Genomic DNA, 18,412 nt, shown 5'->3' with positions numbered 1-18,412 from the left:
ACTTCATTAAGATTAATGTAAAGAATGGAATGTTTTTGCAATTTCAAAAAAATCCATTGACTGTCTTGTAGAATTGATACGTTTATGTGAGAAGCTCCCAAATGTGAGAGCAAACTGTTGCTTTTACTCACTAGCACGCCGCCATAGGTCAGAAGATTAGGAAGAACTAAACACGACTATGGAAGGGTGAAATTGCAATGGGGGTTGTACATTAACAGGGGCAAAGATAACGCAGATCTCCTAACTCAAAACAACCAATAAGCAGTTAGTTTTTGAATAAAAACACATCTGAGGACTCATTTACATGCTGGGGGGAGCAAGCGCGAGAGCACTAAGGGGCGCTCTTGTACAAAGTGGGCAAAGTGCAAAAAATCAAGTCACATCAAGCTAGCGGGCCTCTGCTCAGACACAGCACTCAATAAATGAGGACCTGATTTAATGACTTAAAATCTTAGCTACAAAAATACATTGTACACTCAGGGTGCTTCTCTGAGCTCTTTTGAAATTTACATTCATTTTCTATTTTTAATGGTTTTTGAGATATTTGCAGTTTTAGGCAGGCTTCAACTGAATTGCTCTCTGTGAGGAACACTTAAAGTTCACATCAATTGTTTTTTGGGGTTTTCATCCCCTTTAAAATGTTGAGGGTAGCCAGTGTTGCGCTAGTGTTCCTGCACTACTATGCCTATTTCCCCTTTAACATGTTGAGGGTAGTCAGTGCTGTGCTAGTGTTCCTGCACTACTATGCCTATTTCCCCTTTAACATGTTGAGAGTAGTCAGTGCTGTTCCCTATATCAATTATACAATTACTGCAAAGGGGAGCACCACCACGATGTCAAAGCCTAAAATTAATCAAAGAAGGTGTGCAAGATCATAATTGTATGACCCTATATAATAGGTTCATTCCCTATATCAAACCTATCTTACATAGGAAAGTATGGATTTTCTTTTACTTTATAGGCTAAAATAGAAACCACTGTGTTATTTCTATAGAATTATCCATAGAGGTTTGGAAAATGTGTCCAGTGAGGAAAACAATATAGAAGTAGGTGAACAGGCTCTGTAGATTGTTCTGCGTAGAATAGTTGGTCTTGCAGAAGAAAGGATTATGAACTAATGTTTGTATCCATCTGTCAGAACGGGTGGCACATTTAGTGGTTTATCACATAAAACTCAGCTGAAGCCAAATTAAGAGATAAATTGAACTGAATTTGGTCTGAAACATGTGAATGTATAAAGCTGCCAGTGTAAATTAAACCACAACATGCCCTGTATATTGTAACAACATGTTTCTATCAAAATGTTTATTTGACTGTTGCCCTATTTTTATTTCTTGAAAGTACTTTGTAGCAGGCTGCATCTTTGCCCTTATTTTTTGGTTAACCTGGCCAAGTTGTTGGAATAGGTTCAAATATGGGGATGGTTAATGTGTGGTCTCCTTATAAGCTGGTATACACTTATATTCTGTAGCTAAAGCTGGCCGTCGCAGGCTGACATTAGTGCCAACTTGTCACTCCAAACCCAGTTGGGAGCATACAGGCCTTTGCCACTGATATCTGATCAGGGAATGGCCAGACAGCTATCTAGCAGGTTTAAAACCCCCACCAGGAATGGACTGCATCAGGCCCTCATAGGCCGCTTTTATGATCCAAGTTTGGTTTGGACAATGATCGGATCAGCCCAATTTAGCTGATTTATCAAGTTTTTCATGTGCTTATGATTTTTTCCCTTAATCACTAGAAATATTTATAAAAAATATGAACATGAATTGTAAAAACTCAAATGTGTTTAATCATGGAAAAATAACTTGATTGTTAATGGAACAATCATATTGTTCCATTCATTTTTTTCACATTTTTACAAACTTGAAAAATAAAATTGCTTGCATTTTGATATACCTCCCATTGGCTTCTATAGAAGCTCACAAGGTTTTATGTAACACATTGTTTCATCTGAATTTTTGAAGCACCTTTTTATCTGTTACATTTAAAGAGCACAATTTTGCCTAGTGAATTGATAAAGTCAGTAAAAATAATGTTTATGGCAACTGTCAGGAAGATTCCTCATTTCAAATAAGATCCAAATAATCCAATTGGATTAATTTAATTCATAACGTAAATGAGACTACAACAAAGAAAGTTGGAAATATTTCTGGGTTTGGGATTTTGGCAAAATCTGATATCCTTGCAAGAACTATTTTTATTTTCCCATCTCACCATTGTTTACTTTGTGAAGCTAAGGTTTGGGGATGTTTTCCTCTATCATATTTTAAAATGAAACAATTTAAGAAACTGGACTGTTTATCTTCTTAACCCAGAGGACATATAAACAAAAGACTGGAAATATAATTAGCACCAGACATTTGGCAGTGCTGTGATATTGTCAGCAACATAAAATGCAAGAGAAAAAAATTCAATTTTTGGACTTTGGATGTTTTCTCACAATACAAGCTGGTGCTGTTATTGGTTTGACTCAACAATATCTAAAAATTTCTCCTCTCAAGTCAAAGACATTAGTGTTCTCAGGGATTACTGGTGGGAACTTGACCGTGACGACGTAAAGCCATGGATAAACAAAAGCAGGATCCAAATCTACTTTAGTAAGTGTAATACAGAGTCAATGAAGTATGGGTTCAGCTTCACACACATAGGAAAATGTTTGTTGTGCTCATGTAACCATTTCAGCCAATGATCAGGTAGCTTTGGTTGTTCCATTGAAATTAGAGTAATAAAATCAAATATCTGATTGGCTGCTCTGGGTTAATAGCTTAGGACAAACTGGTGTCCGAGTACAAACCAGAGTTTTGAGAATAGTCATTCATAGCTGCAGAAGCTCTTTATTAAAAATTCATATTCTTCATTAAAATATTGTGATACCCATACAAAATAAAAGATTCTATTTTTCTGAGCAATACAAAATATTAACCAATGAAATCATGTAGTACATGCTCATGACATCTTTATAATCCTATACCAGGTGCAGCTCCTTTATTTAAAGGACAAGGTAAAGTTAGCTTCTATAAATCTATATTCTTATAAAGACAAATATACTTGGCTGGGAAATACTTTGCCACCTTATTTTTTTATTTTCCAGGTTGTCCTTGTGCTGCTATGGGGTAGATGCAATACACTAACATGGTGGCACAATGGTTTGCACTGCTACCTTACAATGTTGGGGCCTGGGTTTAATTCCAGCTGCAGCACTACCTGAAAGGCACTTGTATCTTCTCCCTATGCTTGTGTGGGCGCTCTGACTTTCTTATTTAATCCAAAAACATACAGGCAGGTTAATTTTCTCCTGATAAAATTGGCTATAAAATCTGTAATTGTCAAAGGGACTTTAGATTGAAATGAATAATGTATAATCTCTGGAAAGTGTCATGGAATATGTTGGTGCTATATAAAGGATAATAATAAAGACTTGCCTGGAATGCATTCTTCACTCTTGTGGCACTCTTTAGCCAAGTACCCTGGGGCACTATATTTCTTTATAGATGAGGCACACTGTCCATGGGCAGATGGTTTGCATTTTGTTATCCAGATAAGTTAACCTTTCCCTGTCCTAATGTTATTATCAATAGCAGAACTAAATACAGACCAAGTCAAATTAAAGGAAGACTAATATCAACGGGAGCATTAACTAATGCTCAATATTTTCGGTTAGGGTTTTTTTGCCACTGAAAACTCCATTTTGTTGCAAAAAAACAGATTGTTTAGTAAATGATTGCCATTCGTGGTAATAAGTTTAGTTGTGGTTTTAAATAAAAGCCAGATCATTTTACATGTAATGTACTGGAATATAATAATAGAGCTCTGTTGACAACAGACAAATGTTTTTCATCACATGACTGTGTTCTTCCTTTCTTTTACAAATGGAACGTAGCACAATATAATTGTATAGACATCACTGACCCAATATATCAAATATTTGGGGTTATACAATATAATGAAGATATATAAGCAGTGGCTAGTCTGGGGGCCGTGCTGGATGTACTAGAACAGCAGAATTTGCTCTTCTTAGCATTTTGTATCAGCTGCCTCACTTCTCTTCTTCAAAAACTCACTGCCCTGGTTTGCCTAGAGCGTAAAGCTGCCATCTTCTTCTCTGTTCCCATGCATCCCATGTGCCACCCAGGGACCTTGTACTGTATGGAAGTTCTCTGGCAATTTGCCTTAGAAAAGAGGACAAGCTTTGCAGAAAGTACCCTAGAAGAGGAGCATTAAATTGTGATAGCAGGTTAGTGCTTAGAATAAAGGGGGGCATGGAGATTAACACATTGACACTCCCTAATAAGCATTTCTTTCCTTCTGGACGTAACCTTTGCTGCATTTGGCTTGGCTTTGTACAGATACATTGTATTTCTAGGTCAATATCAGATATTCCCATGTGTGGTTACTATTGGTGTTAAACCTCTCTATGTATAGATTTACTAAAATTACATAAGAAAAGGACTGTAGTGAAGATGATTTTGTAACAGAATGGCCTCCTAAAATGACGGGTCATAATTCAAATTGTAATAATGCTTCAGAAGTTTCCAGCCATTTGTAGCAGTGAAACACAATCAAGGATCCGTCCTGAGGCAAAGAATTCTTAAATCATTATTCAGCAGCTTTGAATTATTAGTCTATTGGAATGTCAGCGTGCTAAACCCAATGCATTCCTCTATATATTATTCTACTGATGTTATCTTTTATAAGAGCACAAAGTCAGAGTGGCTTGTTTATTTCAGTACAGTAAAATGATACTTCTTGAAGTCCATTAACATTTTCAAAATGAACAGGGTGGGAGGGAAAGGAAGACTCTGAAGAGCTAGGGAATATGGGCATGTACTTGAGGACTGTGGCATTTATTACCAGCTAACTGGCCCATGTTTGTTATGGCACAGGGGGTGTTTTGTTTATCAAAAGGCCAGGAATCACCTAAGTGGGGGTTTAGATTAAATTGGCAAGGGGCTGCTGGGTTTGGAAAGTAGCACAGGGCACAAAAAAATAAGGCCTTATATAGATGTTTAAAGATATAAGTTGCCCCTGAGCAGCAAAATATGTGCTATTTATACCATTTATTTATTAGGTTACCACATTTATCTTTTTTGAGCACTGTGTTTTCACGTTAGGCATTAGGGAGGAGCCCTTTCTACCACTTCTTTGTCTTTAATCACAATTGTGTAATTATGGCAATATTTATATAGTGTATTTTTGCTCTTTAAGTAATTGTCATTAGTTTTTGTCAAATGTTTATATATTATACAGGAGGTAGCAGCACCAAGGGTTGGGCAAATATATATTGTTGTAAAGGCTTTATACCATCATAACACTAAATAAACATTGAAATTATTAACATGAGGAGTCTGCCATTTCTGGGGACATGCTTTGTTTAAAATTCATTACAGATATATATTTACTATAATTAGTAATTACTGGCCACTGACCCAGACCCAATCCTTGTCTGCCCTCCCCCTGCCCTCCCCTGATCGCAGTAAAAGGAAGTATAAGGTGCACACGCGGGGGGAATGGACTGGCAGTAGGTGAGCGAGTGGGCAGTGGGGGGCAGTAGGAGGACAGCAAATAGGTGTCACCCCCTACCCATCACCCAACTTGTGCCTCACTGACACGTACTGTGCTTTTGTGTTCCTTAGTGTTCTTGCACTTGTGTCCAGGGTCTCTGTAAAGGTCCCCTATATTTTTAATAAGATGGAAGTCAGGTATCAGCTTTAATTCTTGTTATGTGATTGCTGTTTTTTCCACCATAATTAGTGTCTGCCTTAGCTCCAAATTCTTCTGAGACATTTCCTGAGTACTAATGATCTGTGCGCATTTTACTGGCTGGTTTACATTTTGTGGAGTCGAGGAAGTTGTATTTATTTCAATATATGCAAGCACATTCATTTAAAGAAAAAAAGGACCAGACAAGACATTTGAAAACAATTTAGAAAATGTAAAATTGGGTGTCTGCCATGCACTTTCATAGATAAAGCTTTATAGATAAGCAGTGGGAATCTCCAACTTTCAGTGATGGGGTTTTGGGTGTTTTCGTTTTGTAGCTGCTGGAATGCAAAATGTAGCCTATGCTTGATCTAGACCTTTACTCTTAAATAAATTCTGTATATTCCTGGGGAATCATGACTTCAACTTGGCTTAAGAAATCTCAGCTTCTCACCTATGATTTGTGGTCACTACAATATCAACAGATTGCCCGTACTTAAACCCTTAAATCACTTTTTTAATTCCATTGCTGCGGAATATGTTGGCGCTTTATAAATAAATGTTAATAATAACTAAGCATGCATATCTTGAACTTTGCTTTTGCCCTTCATTATGCTACTTTTTATCTACTTTTCTCAGCACTCAAGAATGTAAGTGTAAGACCTGAGGCCAAGGTGGCTCTTAAAATAGAACCCTCACCCAGACTGGAGTGCAACAAGTATAAGGGTGCTCTATATGACAGTGATTTGCATTGCATAAAGTAGTATTTCCTTTGATTTATAATTATTTTCTTTGATTCATGGTACAAAGGGACACTTGGAAACTCTGAAGCACTTGTTTTTGGTTAGTGAGATTTGATTAAAATATTATCTATTCTGATTTTAAATCTGTTACCCACCAAATGTATCTACTAAAGTAGGCCATATACGCACAGATATTATTGTAACCTCGTTTGGTACCATAATCGGTGTGGATCGATGAGATGACTGATATCGCAAGAGTGCCGTTGAAGGCGCCCATGCAAAATCTGCCTTTAGGGCTGAACCATCAGGTGGAGGTAGAATCTGTTTTTTTTCTACCTCCATATCTGACGATTCAGCCCTGAACGTCAATGGAGGGAATGAACGATCTTCCCTGCAACCAATGGAAAGATCGAAATTGGTATGTGTATGGCCACCTTTAAATGCAAATTAAATCTACATGCAAACTCAGCTATTTTATCACCTGAAAAAACACAGATTTTTGTGCAGTTAGATAGTTATATACTTAGATGCTACTAACTACAAAGTACAATGACATGGCAGGGACAATCTGAAAGTGGGAGCATGACATTGGAGCTGTTTGTTGGGTGGTCAGTCAGGGAATTGCATGGAGATATGTCTTTATGATACAGGCAAAACAAACAATGTAAAAAAAAAATGTTGCCTACTGAAAGTGTATAATAAATATTTTGTTTTTGTCATGAAATTTGTTAATTGTCCTACAGGATTGCTTGCGTTCTCATTCTTTGTTATATTATATGAGCAAAGAAGTAATAAGAATAATTTGGCAGTATTCGGGAAAAAAAAATTCTTCATTGCCAGAACACTTCATTACAGTGTAACACAAAACAATCATTATTTGTCTGATGTAGAAACTAACCCTTTATTCACACTCCAAATGTTCCTTAATCCCCTAAATGTATTTTTATACTGTTTTTCATTTTTATGTGATGTAATTGTAAATATAACTCATTTGGATGTCAGCCAGTGGCAAAACATTTGCTGATGCTGTTGGATTGATCTGTACCTTGAATATTCAGTTTCCCTATCCCCAGTGCACGTTAATGTCCCTCGGGTGTATTGTAGCAATGTATTCCTTTATTCTGAGGCTTCTCTGTAGGTTATATTCTTGTAAACTAATGTGTATGTCAATAGAATATCTTCACACCATTGAATGAAGATTGATAATAGTGAAAGTAGCAGCTAGCACCTATGGTTTTGCTGTTGATTGCTTTACACAATAGTGTAGATGGGAGCACTCCTTGCTCTCTTGGTGCAATTTTTGTTTCCCGTGGTGCAAACTCCCCAATGCTGGCTACCAATAATGTAATTTAGAAAAGATGAGTCTTGTGGTGTAGACTTTTTAGTACACAATTTAAAGGCCTGTGATACCTGAACAGTGGCTTGAAATAAAATGTGCCGTTTCAGCAGTAATTCTGCATTTGACCTCCAGTTCCTCATGGTTTGGGGGCCTGTATTTTTTTTGTCGGTGCTAAGACCCCTCTCTTCTTAATTGTTTGACTGGTGTTTTAGCACCTGGGAAGAATATGCTGATTGCACATCCATAAACCCATCCCAAAAATCTCCTTATCTTAAAACTGTTGTCTTATACTCCCACATTAAATGTCAAAAAACTCTAAACATAGAACCCATGGCCACTAACTGGCCATTGTGTGCCATACCCAAATCATGGCTGAAGTTATTTAGGGCACTGCATCGTCTACGTTCATGGAGGTGCCAAATAAGGGCTAAGGTTGGCTATTAGGCAGCCTCTATGCACACTATCAGCTTACAGGAGGCTTTATTTGGTAGTAAATCTTGTTTTTATTCAACCAATTTATTCAAAAATAACTACTTAGTTTGGGGGCACTGAGAGCAACATCCAAGGGGTTGGTGAGCAACATGTTGCCCCTGAACCACTGGTTGGAGATCACTGTGATCACTTAGTGAAGCCCGTGGTAGATAACCAACTTTGCTGCCTAGGGCAGAGGCCAATGCTCTACATGTAATGTGGATATACTGTATATATCTATTGTACTACATGATGTTATTGGATGACATCATTTGTTTGCTTGTTAACAATGCGTGTATTAAAAAAACATGACCGCAGAGAAAAGTTAAATATCTAGCAGATTAAATACTTTCATCACTGCAGTGTTGAGGAAATGTTGCCCAACCTAAACAGAAAATTAAGCCAACAAACCAAACGAGAACTCTTGTTCATGTCTTTGATAGGGTAATTACAAAAAATTGCAAACCAAAGATCCTGTATTTATTCTGTTTCTATCCATTTAGCTCACTAAAAATGTTTTCATGTGGTAATCAACACCTAAAGGCTCATTTACTAATGTGGCTCAAGTACTAATAGCTAAAATGGAGAGGAAATTGTGTGCAAACTGTGCATTTGAATTGTATTCACTTCACTATTCATTCTTACTTCTATACATGCTCCTTCCAGAGCAGCAAAGCAATTTCTACAGCAACTCAACCAGAGTTGGGGAACCTGCCCACTCTTCCTTCCAAACATATATAAATGGATACACTACTTTACCCAGCATCCCATAAAATCACCAGAGCTGGCTCTGGATTACTGAAGTTCCAAATCAATGTCCCAAGAGAATGTAGTCAGATTATATATATATATATATATATATATATATATATATATTATATTAGCAACATAAAGAATGCCAAAGCATTGACATACCCAACCCTCGTTGATATGCCAAAGTACAAAACATATGATCTGCTGTTTAGCAGAATGGTTTGAAATATGTAAGTAACAGAGAACTGTATGCACCTTGGCAGGTCCAGACTGGCAATCTGTGGGAGGAGCTGCTGTAATATGCCATAGACAGTCACTATTTAGTTGGCTGGTGGGGGACTGTTTAGGCCTCTGTGTACTTGGAATGCCAGGGCCTGTTTTGACTCCCAGTCCAGAAAGATTTATCTGATATTCACTACACCTCTGTGTACTATGTTCTATGGTCTCATACACTAAAAAAGATATTATTAATAAAGTCATTGTTTCTTTCTGTTTCAGAAATTGGCCCAGTTACAATCACAACGGATCCGGAAAAATTTCAAAATGAACTCAAAGAACTGTATGTACAGGTCTGTATGTCATAGAGAACATAACTATGGTTCTAAAATCTTTATTTACATCTCCTGTAACACCATCAGACAATTGCTTATATTTTGAGGCTTGAGAGACATCTGGTAAAGGTGACAACTTTATCTGAAAGTAATTAATACATATCTTTGCACCTAAAATGGCAAACTTCTGCTGTACTGAAACAATCGGCTGAATCATTACTAGTTAATGGTTAAAGGAGGGAGATAGCCTAAGGCACTATATATGTGCAACATGGTGAAAAACCTCTGCTGCCTACAGCCCACAAAGCGAGTTAGTCACCAACGACTCCTGCAGGCAACTTTGCTCAACTTCGAAGCGATGAGTAGGCCTTTCCGCCAGCGACTCCTATTGTAAGGCATTTTCGAAGAACAGCAGCCAAAAAGCCACAAGTTTCAGGTTTTATTTACCATTAATGCACAAGAACGTTTGACAAAAAGTCCCATCTATTGAACAGCACACTAGAATGTTGTGGTAAGTAAATCGCCGGTGGGATGGCATATGTGGCGCCGCAATTTTCCCAAAATTGCGGAAGTTTCCTCTCAAGGCAATGCCATCCCACCGGAGATTTACATTCTCGCCAGTGGGATGGCCTTTCAGGGAGATTAGTCGCCCACGACAAGGGAGATTTGTTGCGGGTGACTAATCTCCCCGTGTGCTAGAGCCCTCACCCTAAAACCACTGGTAGTGACTGCGTGCAGGAATGGACCTATAAATTCACCACCAATTAAATGGTGGAACATGGAACTGCCTGGCTGGCAGAACATCATTTTCCAGCTCCTAAACATCGCTTCACTGTGAGGATACATGGCTGTGTTAATGATTATGTTTGAAAATTAGCCATTTATGTAAAATACATCTAGTGAACTTCAAAAGGTCACACTATGTTATTTACACTACTTTACTGTTGCGTGTCTGTTCCTGTAGTAAAACTAATGTCTGGCTGCTCTTTTCTTTAAATGGCTTTAATCTTGCCATGCTGATTTACTGTGCAGCGTGTCATCGAATGAGCTTTATAGGCCCGGCCAGGTGTTGTGCGAAGAAAGAGACACCTAATCACACTGGAAACGATATATTCAGTAAAATATGCACCCTTTGCATTTATTCACTTACGTGTAATGATGTATACAGGCTAACAATATTTTTCACCCTGCCGGCACTGTTTGAACTTGTAACTTTAGTTTGTCACCAACTTCAGTTCCACAATGCAAAATCCATCTGAATGTGTTTAATTGTGAATCAGGAAAAACTGATTTGCTTAGTCAAACGAACCCTAGTAATTACTCTGCAGGTTCCAGTGGTTCAAACAGAGGATCTGTGATTATTGTACCTTAATGCTCTGTTACAAAGGACACAGGCTCAGCTGGATGAGTATGGGAAATAACTAGTGATGAGCGTTTCGCTTCGCAGAAAAATTAGGGAATCCTTCAAAAGATTCGCGAAACGGTGAAAATGCTACGTGTCAAAAAAATTGTCGTCTGCGACTATTCTTTTGTCACGCAGCTATTCTTTTGTCACCCGCGACAATTTTTGGATGCGTGGCAAACTTTTCTGCGGCAATTTTTTTCATCTGTTTCACGAAATAATTCACCAATGGCGAAACATGGAAATTGCCCGCGAATCCATGCCTGGCGAAACATTTTGCCCATCACTAGAAATAACGTTCCTGTATGGGAACACACAAGGTACTTGCATGCACAAAATTTCAAGAATCAAGTTTTAATTTTCATTTAATGCAAAGCATTAAAAAAAGAACTTCCTCTAACTTCTAAACACACAGTGCGTACACACTAGTACTATAACCAAAAGCCACCAATAGAATATTTGCTAGTGCCCATGGTTAAAGGCCAAAATACCTACATTTTTAGTTATCATTTAGAAGTATTACACAGTGAATACATAATTATTATCCTTTCTCTTTTACTATACCATTATTAAGTATTCATTTGTATTTAGTATCTTTACAATCTGTGATAAAGCATGGCAATGACACAGGGGAAAAGACATGGTTTAACAACATTGGGAGCATGGTCAGTAGGACATTTGCTTGTATTATTCCCATGGTTAAAGGCCACAACACCTATATCTTTTAAATCTTTAAATATTATGAGGTAAATGCAAAATTATTTTTTTACTATTGTCCTCTACCATGATTTGGCAAGTATTAAAGGAAAACTTTACTCCCAGCAGATAGATTATATCATATTAAGTGGCCTATTTAAGAATCTTGGCAAATTGGAATATATATATATATATTACTAAATATTGCCCTTTACAACTTTTCCCATTTAGTGATGGGCTGTGTGCTCCCTCACAGATCAGCTGACAGGAAATAATGCAGCTCTAACTTTAACAGGAAGTATTGTGGGAGTAAATGACAGAACTCTCTCCATTAATTGGCCGATGTGACCTAACATGCACCATGAATCAAATGATTCCAGGGGGCGGTCCATAGTACACAAGGGTTTGTTTACTAAGCAATTACAAGTTTATCTCCAATCTTAATAAACATACCCCTTAAATGGTAATTTTATATTCAGGCTTACCCCATGGCACATACTGCTAAAAAGTATATTTTTTTATACAAATTACATTAACATTTATTTATAAAGCGCCAACATATTCCGCAGCGCTGTACAATAAGTGGGTTTTATACATTGGACATACAGAGTAACATATAAAGCAATCAATAACCGATACAAGAGGTGAAGAGGGCCCTGCCCAAAAGAGCTTACAATCTACAAAGAGCTTACAATCTACAAATGGTTTATTTGTATGTTTTTCATGTGAGCTGTTTTATGTGATATATTTCTAAAGAGACCTACATTGTTCAGGGGTATAGTTTTACTTTAATTGGTATTTTGTCTCTTTACAATCTATGAGAAAGCATGGCCATGACATAGAGGGGAAGGGGTGCATGGTCAGCTGAAAGGGACAGGAAATGTAATGCTGGGACAACTTCCTTTTCTCATTTTCTGTACAAACTGATACTGTAAAACAATGCCACCATAGGCATTTCCCTCTTTTAAACACAAAACTGGTTCGCTTATACTAAGCAAAAGATATGTGTGTTTTGGAGCCATTCTAAGAGGCTTACTCCATTTCCATTTGATTGGCATTAGCATGTAAATTTCTGAATACAGAAATGAGGAAATTTAATTGCCTCATTCACTTTAATCCCATTGCTAGAAAGGGGCCCCGGAATAGAACGAGGCAGGAGTTAGGGCACGGGGCCATGATAAGGTTAGGAATAGGCCCGGGGGTAAGAGTTTTAGGTTTGAGGCATTATGGGAAATGTAGTCCAGAAGGAGTGGGGGAAGAGGAAGAGCGAACGGAGGAGCGCAGAAGGGAGAATCCATTTTGATGCCAGCAGCTCCCACCCTCCCTCCCTTATTAACATAGTCGCAGCGAGTGTGCACAAAAATAAAGGCGATCCGGGCGGAAGGTTAGGCCTGAGGATAGGGATTACAGCCATAGGGAGGTGGTAAATGGGGCTGTGTTGGCTAGAGAAAGGGGGTCTCTAACCTCAGGGAACGGTTTACGGTGGGGGCAGATACAGCTCCCGCAAAGCAGCCTTCAGCGGCTTATTGTTAAGTTATGTTATTTAATGACGTTAATATGTTATTGTTAAATTAATTTGATACTGTTTTAAATAAATGGGCTGCGGCCTTTTCTATCCAAAAAGTTGTCGGGTGAGTGTTCTTGGGAGGAGCGAAAGGAGGTAAGCAGAAAGGTGAGGGGTTGGAATGAAGGCACAGAATTGACGCTGCCCTTATCATGTATGATCCCTGTTTGAACTGGTGTTGCTACTCATGTAGGGCTGGACAGATCTCAACACAGCTCTGCACAATGACATGTTGTTGATAACCAGGGTCACCCTAATACACCAGCAGGCTCTGGGCAAAATTTCAATAATGGGCCCCCGCTGCTCCAATAAATTTGTGATAGAATGACCCTTAGGCGCGTGAAGTTTAATATAGTAAGGCAGACAGTAAAGAAATGGTCTGCACTTACTGAAGTAGTCATGATCCCCAGGTGTGCTGCTCTGGGAGCAGAAAAATAACAGGATGGTGATGCCACAAGAAAAAATACAAAGAAATTAAAATAACCATACTGTAGAGCATGTGATTAAAATGAGGGTTCTTCCATCTCTGCAGGACGCTTCCACCAAAAATGATCCCAAATAAAATGTGGGCTAGTGGGCCTCCCATACTGGTGGGCCCTGGGCAAATGCCCCATTTGCCCATTTATTTAAACAGTCCGATTGATAACACAAAGTCCACCAAATTGCAATTAAAAATTTGAAAAGGTACCACTGGTGCAAGGTTTTGAACTTTTGCATGGCAAGGTAATACTGTATATACCAAGAACTCCACAGCACTGCAGAAAGTTCTCTTTAATAATACAGGTATAGGACCCATTATCCAGAACGCTTGGGGCCAAGGGTATTTCGGATAAGGGGTCTTTCCATAAAAAAAAATAAAACATTAATTAAACCCAATAGGAATGATTTGCATCCAATAAGGATTAATTACATCTTAGCTGGGATCAAATGCAATGTTCTGTTTTATTATTACAGAGAAAAAGGAAATACATTTTAAAAATCTAAATTATTTGATTTAAATGGAGTCTATGGGAGACAGGCTTTCTGTAATTCGGAGCTTTCTGGATAACGGATCTCATACATGTACTGGCAGTTTCCTCCAAGAAATGATCTCATCTTTAAGTTCCCATTTAAAAATAACCAGAAATGATATAAAACATCAAAACTGGTGATTAAGTGTGTGATTGTATCCACAGGGTGGTGGTGACTGTCCAGAGATGAGTGTTGGAGCTATTAAAATTGCCTTGGAAATCTCGCTTCCCGGATCTTTCGTTTACGTGTTTACTGATGCAAGGTCCAAGGATTACCAGCTAACTAATGAAGTCCTACAGCTGATTCAGCAGAAGCAGTCCCAGGTAAGGTGCTTCAGACCGTAGTAATCACATTTTTATCAACTGATTGGCTTTATGGAAGGAAAGTGCAATTTAATCTAAAGGAAGAAAGGCTTGGTTTCTTTGTTTAGATTTACACATAATTTTATTACTAGTACCTTACATCAAAACCACCTCCAACATGCAACCACACATATATATATATATATATATATAAATATATACATGATTGCATATATGTTGCTGTGGGTTAAAATAATAAAATGTTCCCTTTATTTTTTACTAGGTGGTGTTTGTGCTGACAGGAGATTGTGATGACAGAAGTCACCATGGTTATAAAGTATATGAGGAGATTGCATCAACCAGCTCCGGGCAAGTGTTCCATCTAGACAAGAAGCAGGTTAATGAGGTAAATATTGTTATTCCCTAATACCACATTGTTGCTAAATATGTAAATAATAATGAACCATATATATGCTCTTATTTCTGTTATGTTTTAATAAGAATAATTTGAAAAATCATGACTTTTAGAGCCAGTAGGAGAACAAACAATTATTCTTATTCTTATTATTCTTATTATTATTAAATAAAATAATAGTAATACTACTACTACTACTACTAATAATAATAATAACATGTAACAGCAATTGCTTATAATGAAAGCCTGATATTGTGTTCTATGTTTCATGAGTTTTCATTACTTTTTCCTTCAGTAATTCTGTATATATACAGAAAGCAGATTAATAAAAATAGAATATAAATATTCTATTGCCAAAATGCTATGAATGTGAAACATCTATTGCAATATCTTTTGGACAGTAGCAGTTTAGTTCAATGCACCATAAAGGTTTATGATACATCATTCACATCAGTCCCTGCTGCAGTGGAGCTTACAATCTAAAGTTCCTATTACATTTAGTGCATGGACAATTTTATCAGGTGTCGTGGATTTTCACTTTTTTTTTTTAAACTAGGAATAAACTCATTCCACGAATGTCAGACATTTATAAAAAAAAATCTGAACTGAAAAAGTCACAGAAAAGTCATGAAAAGTGTGTTTTAGCTGGAGTATTTTTGAATTCGGAGTTGTCACAGTTCTGTCATGTAATAAATCTTGGAAAAGTCAATGCGAAAATTCTCTGTGCAAACAAACTTGCCTTTGCATGAATTTTACAGTATATGGGCTTTGCAAATGCTGAAACTATTTAGCGACCACTTCCAACAGTGGTAGAAATTTTGCAAATGTTATTGTTTGCGACAGAGCGCAATGTATGTAATGACATTTTTATGCACATTTCTTTTCCATTTACAACTTTTATTACATTCCCCCATAAATATATCACTGTTTACTTAGGTTTTAAAATGGGTGGAAGAAGCTGTTCAAGCTTCAAAAGTTCACCTGATTTCCACTGACCATTCTGGTGGTGCATCTCACACCTGGGAAATCCCATTTGATCCCAGCCTTAAAGAGGTAACAGTGTCATTAAGTGGTCCCTCCCCAGGGATTGAACTCTATGATCCATCAGGTAAGAACATAAAAACTCTTTCTCATTTATGGGCAATATGGAAACTGATGCTTTTTGTGTTGGAAAAAGTCATACTTACAAATATTCCCTTTTCTCAGTAATTTAGCCAAAACCAACTAATTTATTTTGTTTAATAGCATGAACAGCACTTCTTTACAAAATCACACCATTCTCAGGTTTTTCAGTTCCAGAAATACTTTTTAACTGCAATGGTGCTAGTAGAGGTATGGGATCTGTTATCCGGAAACCCATTATCGAGAAAGCTCTAAATTGTGGGATTACAATGAAGTCTCCCATAGACTTCATTGTAATCTAATAATTAAAACTTTTTAAAATGATTTTCTTTTTTCCTGTAATAATTAAACAGTACCTTATACATAATCCCAATAAATAATTCTTATTGAAAGTAAATACTATTGGTTTTACCTACTGGATAAATGATTTTCTAGTAGACTTAGGGCATGGAGATCCATATTACAGAAAGATACCTTATCCATAGAACCCCAGGTCCCAAGCATTCTGGATAATAGGTCCAATACCATTTTCTTTTTACGGTGCTGTAACAAGTAGGTGCTTTTTTTAATTTGTGCTGCAGGTAACAGTTTAGATAGATTTAAGATGGTCATACATGTCCAGATTTGATTCAAACATAGTTTAGGAATTTCTTGCTTTAATGGGACAGTATTTCTTTTTCAACATTGGTTCAACAAACAGGACTTGAGCTAAACATAAGTTTAGCCTATTCCTTAAATTACGATATCTATGGTTTCTGTTATTTCATGCTCTAAACAGGGCAAAATTTGAAAATGAAACTAAAGCCATATTCTATTTCCTGAACCCAAGGATCAAAATTAAACAAACCAGCAGCACACTGAGAAGCCTCTGTATAAACACCCCCCCCCCCCTTTACCAGGTACAGCTTGATTTAATTATCTATTTATTATCTATCCAGATAAAAAGCAGCTCATTATACAGAGGCTTCTCAAGGGCTGCTGGTTTCAGTCAGGAAGTACATTGTGGCTTTAGCTTCATTTTCAAATGTTGCCCTTTTTAGAGAAAGAAATAACAAAAACTATTAAGAATGCATTGGAATAATAAAACGCTTCCCCTAATTAAACTCACATATGAAGCCAGAGGTCAACCGAACAAGTTTGATAAAGTTTGGGGTGGATGGCTAGAAACACATCTGATAAGATTACCATGATGAAGGTTAAATAATCGGCATGTATGCAAATAAGTGTAAACAGTAAATATGCAATGGAAAACTCAACTACGACTGTAACCCCCCTTCCCTCCCCTCCCTTCTTTCCTTCTGTATCCCTTCCCTGTTTAATATGCAAAAACAATAAAAAATGTTTCTTTTTAAAAAGAATGCATTGGAATAGAAAACATTTTATGGGTTTATACCAAGTTGTCAAATAACCGCTCTAGAATGCAAGGTTTGGAGTAGGCACGTGCTACATGGACTCAGTTGGAGGCAGCTATTAACAACTATGAATCTGTCTGTTTTCAGGAAAAAGAATGACACCAGAAACAGGTCTCAATGAACTGCTCAATATATTTAATTCTGCTAAAGTGATTAATATGAAAGAACCAGTGCCTGGAATGTGGAAAATAAAGGTAAAAGAGTTCTGGAAGTTTTGCAAAATTGAAAGGCCCTCTGGGAAAATGATTTCCTTTCTAGTCAGGGCTCACAAACCCAACTAAGAATGGAACCTTACTGTAGCCAGCTGCTACTGCAGCCATTACTTTATAGAAAAACTTTCCCTCTTGCTGTAGTCCTGTAAAAATGTGTAACTGGAAACATTTTCATGGGACATTTTTTCAAGAAATTAAATACAGTGCTTAATGAATATATAAATAGTCTAAGCTGTGCTGGTTATGATATATATTTGCAATATGGCAAATTGAAAATCCGTAAAATGGGAGCTCCTAAAAAAAAGTTCTCAAATAATAAATGTCAGATTTAAGCAGCCAAGCTATAGAAAAGCCTGGGTATAAATGAATGCAAATGCTGCTATATTTTGCTGCACGTGAGTCCCAACCACACAAGTCAGAGCTACAGTATAAATGGAAACTGAAGATTCTAAAGCCAAAGGCATTTATTTTATTAAGTGAACGTCTACTGACGTCTTACCTTTCTGGCCTACTGAGTTAACCAGTGCAAGAGCACTAAAGGACACAAGAGCTACATAGGCCCAACTTCTTTGAAGCAATTCAACTGATCAGCCAAAGAGGCGATAAGTTATATCAGTGTATGTGTTTTATTTCTGAATATTCTTCTATTTGCAGAAAATAAGAATGTATTTCTGACCTCAGTAGTTCTGTATCTTCCCTTACAAACTCTTTCTTAC

At 37.3% G+C, this 18,412-nt stretch overlaps 1 protein-coding gene across 2 annotated transcripts in view; it reads left to right on the top strand.

Moving 5' to 3' along the window:
* Positions 1 to 18,412, top strand: part of hmcn1 (hemicentin 1) — a 133,855-nt gene that overhangs the window by 2,754 nt on the left and 112,689 nt on the right. For both annotated transcript variants that reach the window (XM_012961441.3, XM_031901072.1), the window contains exons 2-6: positions 9,508 to 9,578; positions 14,398 to 14,556; positions 14,819 to 14,941; positions 15,887 to 16,058; positions 17,572 to 17,678. In XM_012961441.3, coding sequence (XP_012816895.2) covers positions 9,508 to 9,578; positions 14,398 to 14,556; positions 14,819 to 14,941; positions 15,887 to 16,058; positions 17,572 to 17,678 — 632 coding nt within the window. The remainder of the gene's footprint in view (positions 1 to 9,507; positions 9,579 to 14,397; positions 14,557 to 14,818; positions 14,942 to 15,886; positions 16,059 to 17,571; positions 17,679 to 18,412) is intronic.

The sequence above is a fragment of the Xenopus tropicalis genome, chromosome 4 (genome assembly GCF_000004195.4).
Source record: "Xenopus tropicalis strain Nigerian chromosome 4, UCB_Xtro_10.0, whole genome shotgun sequence".
Classification (NCBI taxonomy): Eukaryota; Metazoa; Chordata; class Amphibia; order Anura; family Pipidae; genus Xenopus; species Xenopus tropicalis.
The sequence above is the reverse complement of the archived record's forward strand: the minus strand, read 5'-3'. Positions and strand labels throughout refer to the sequence as shown.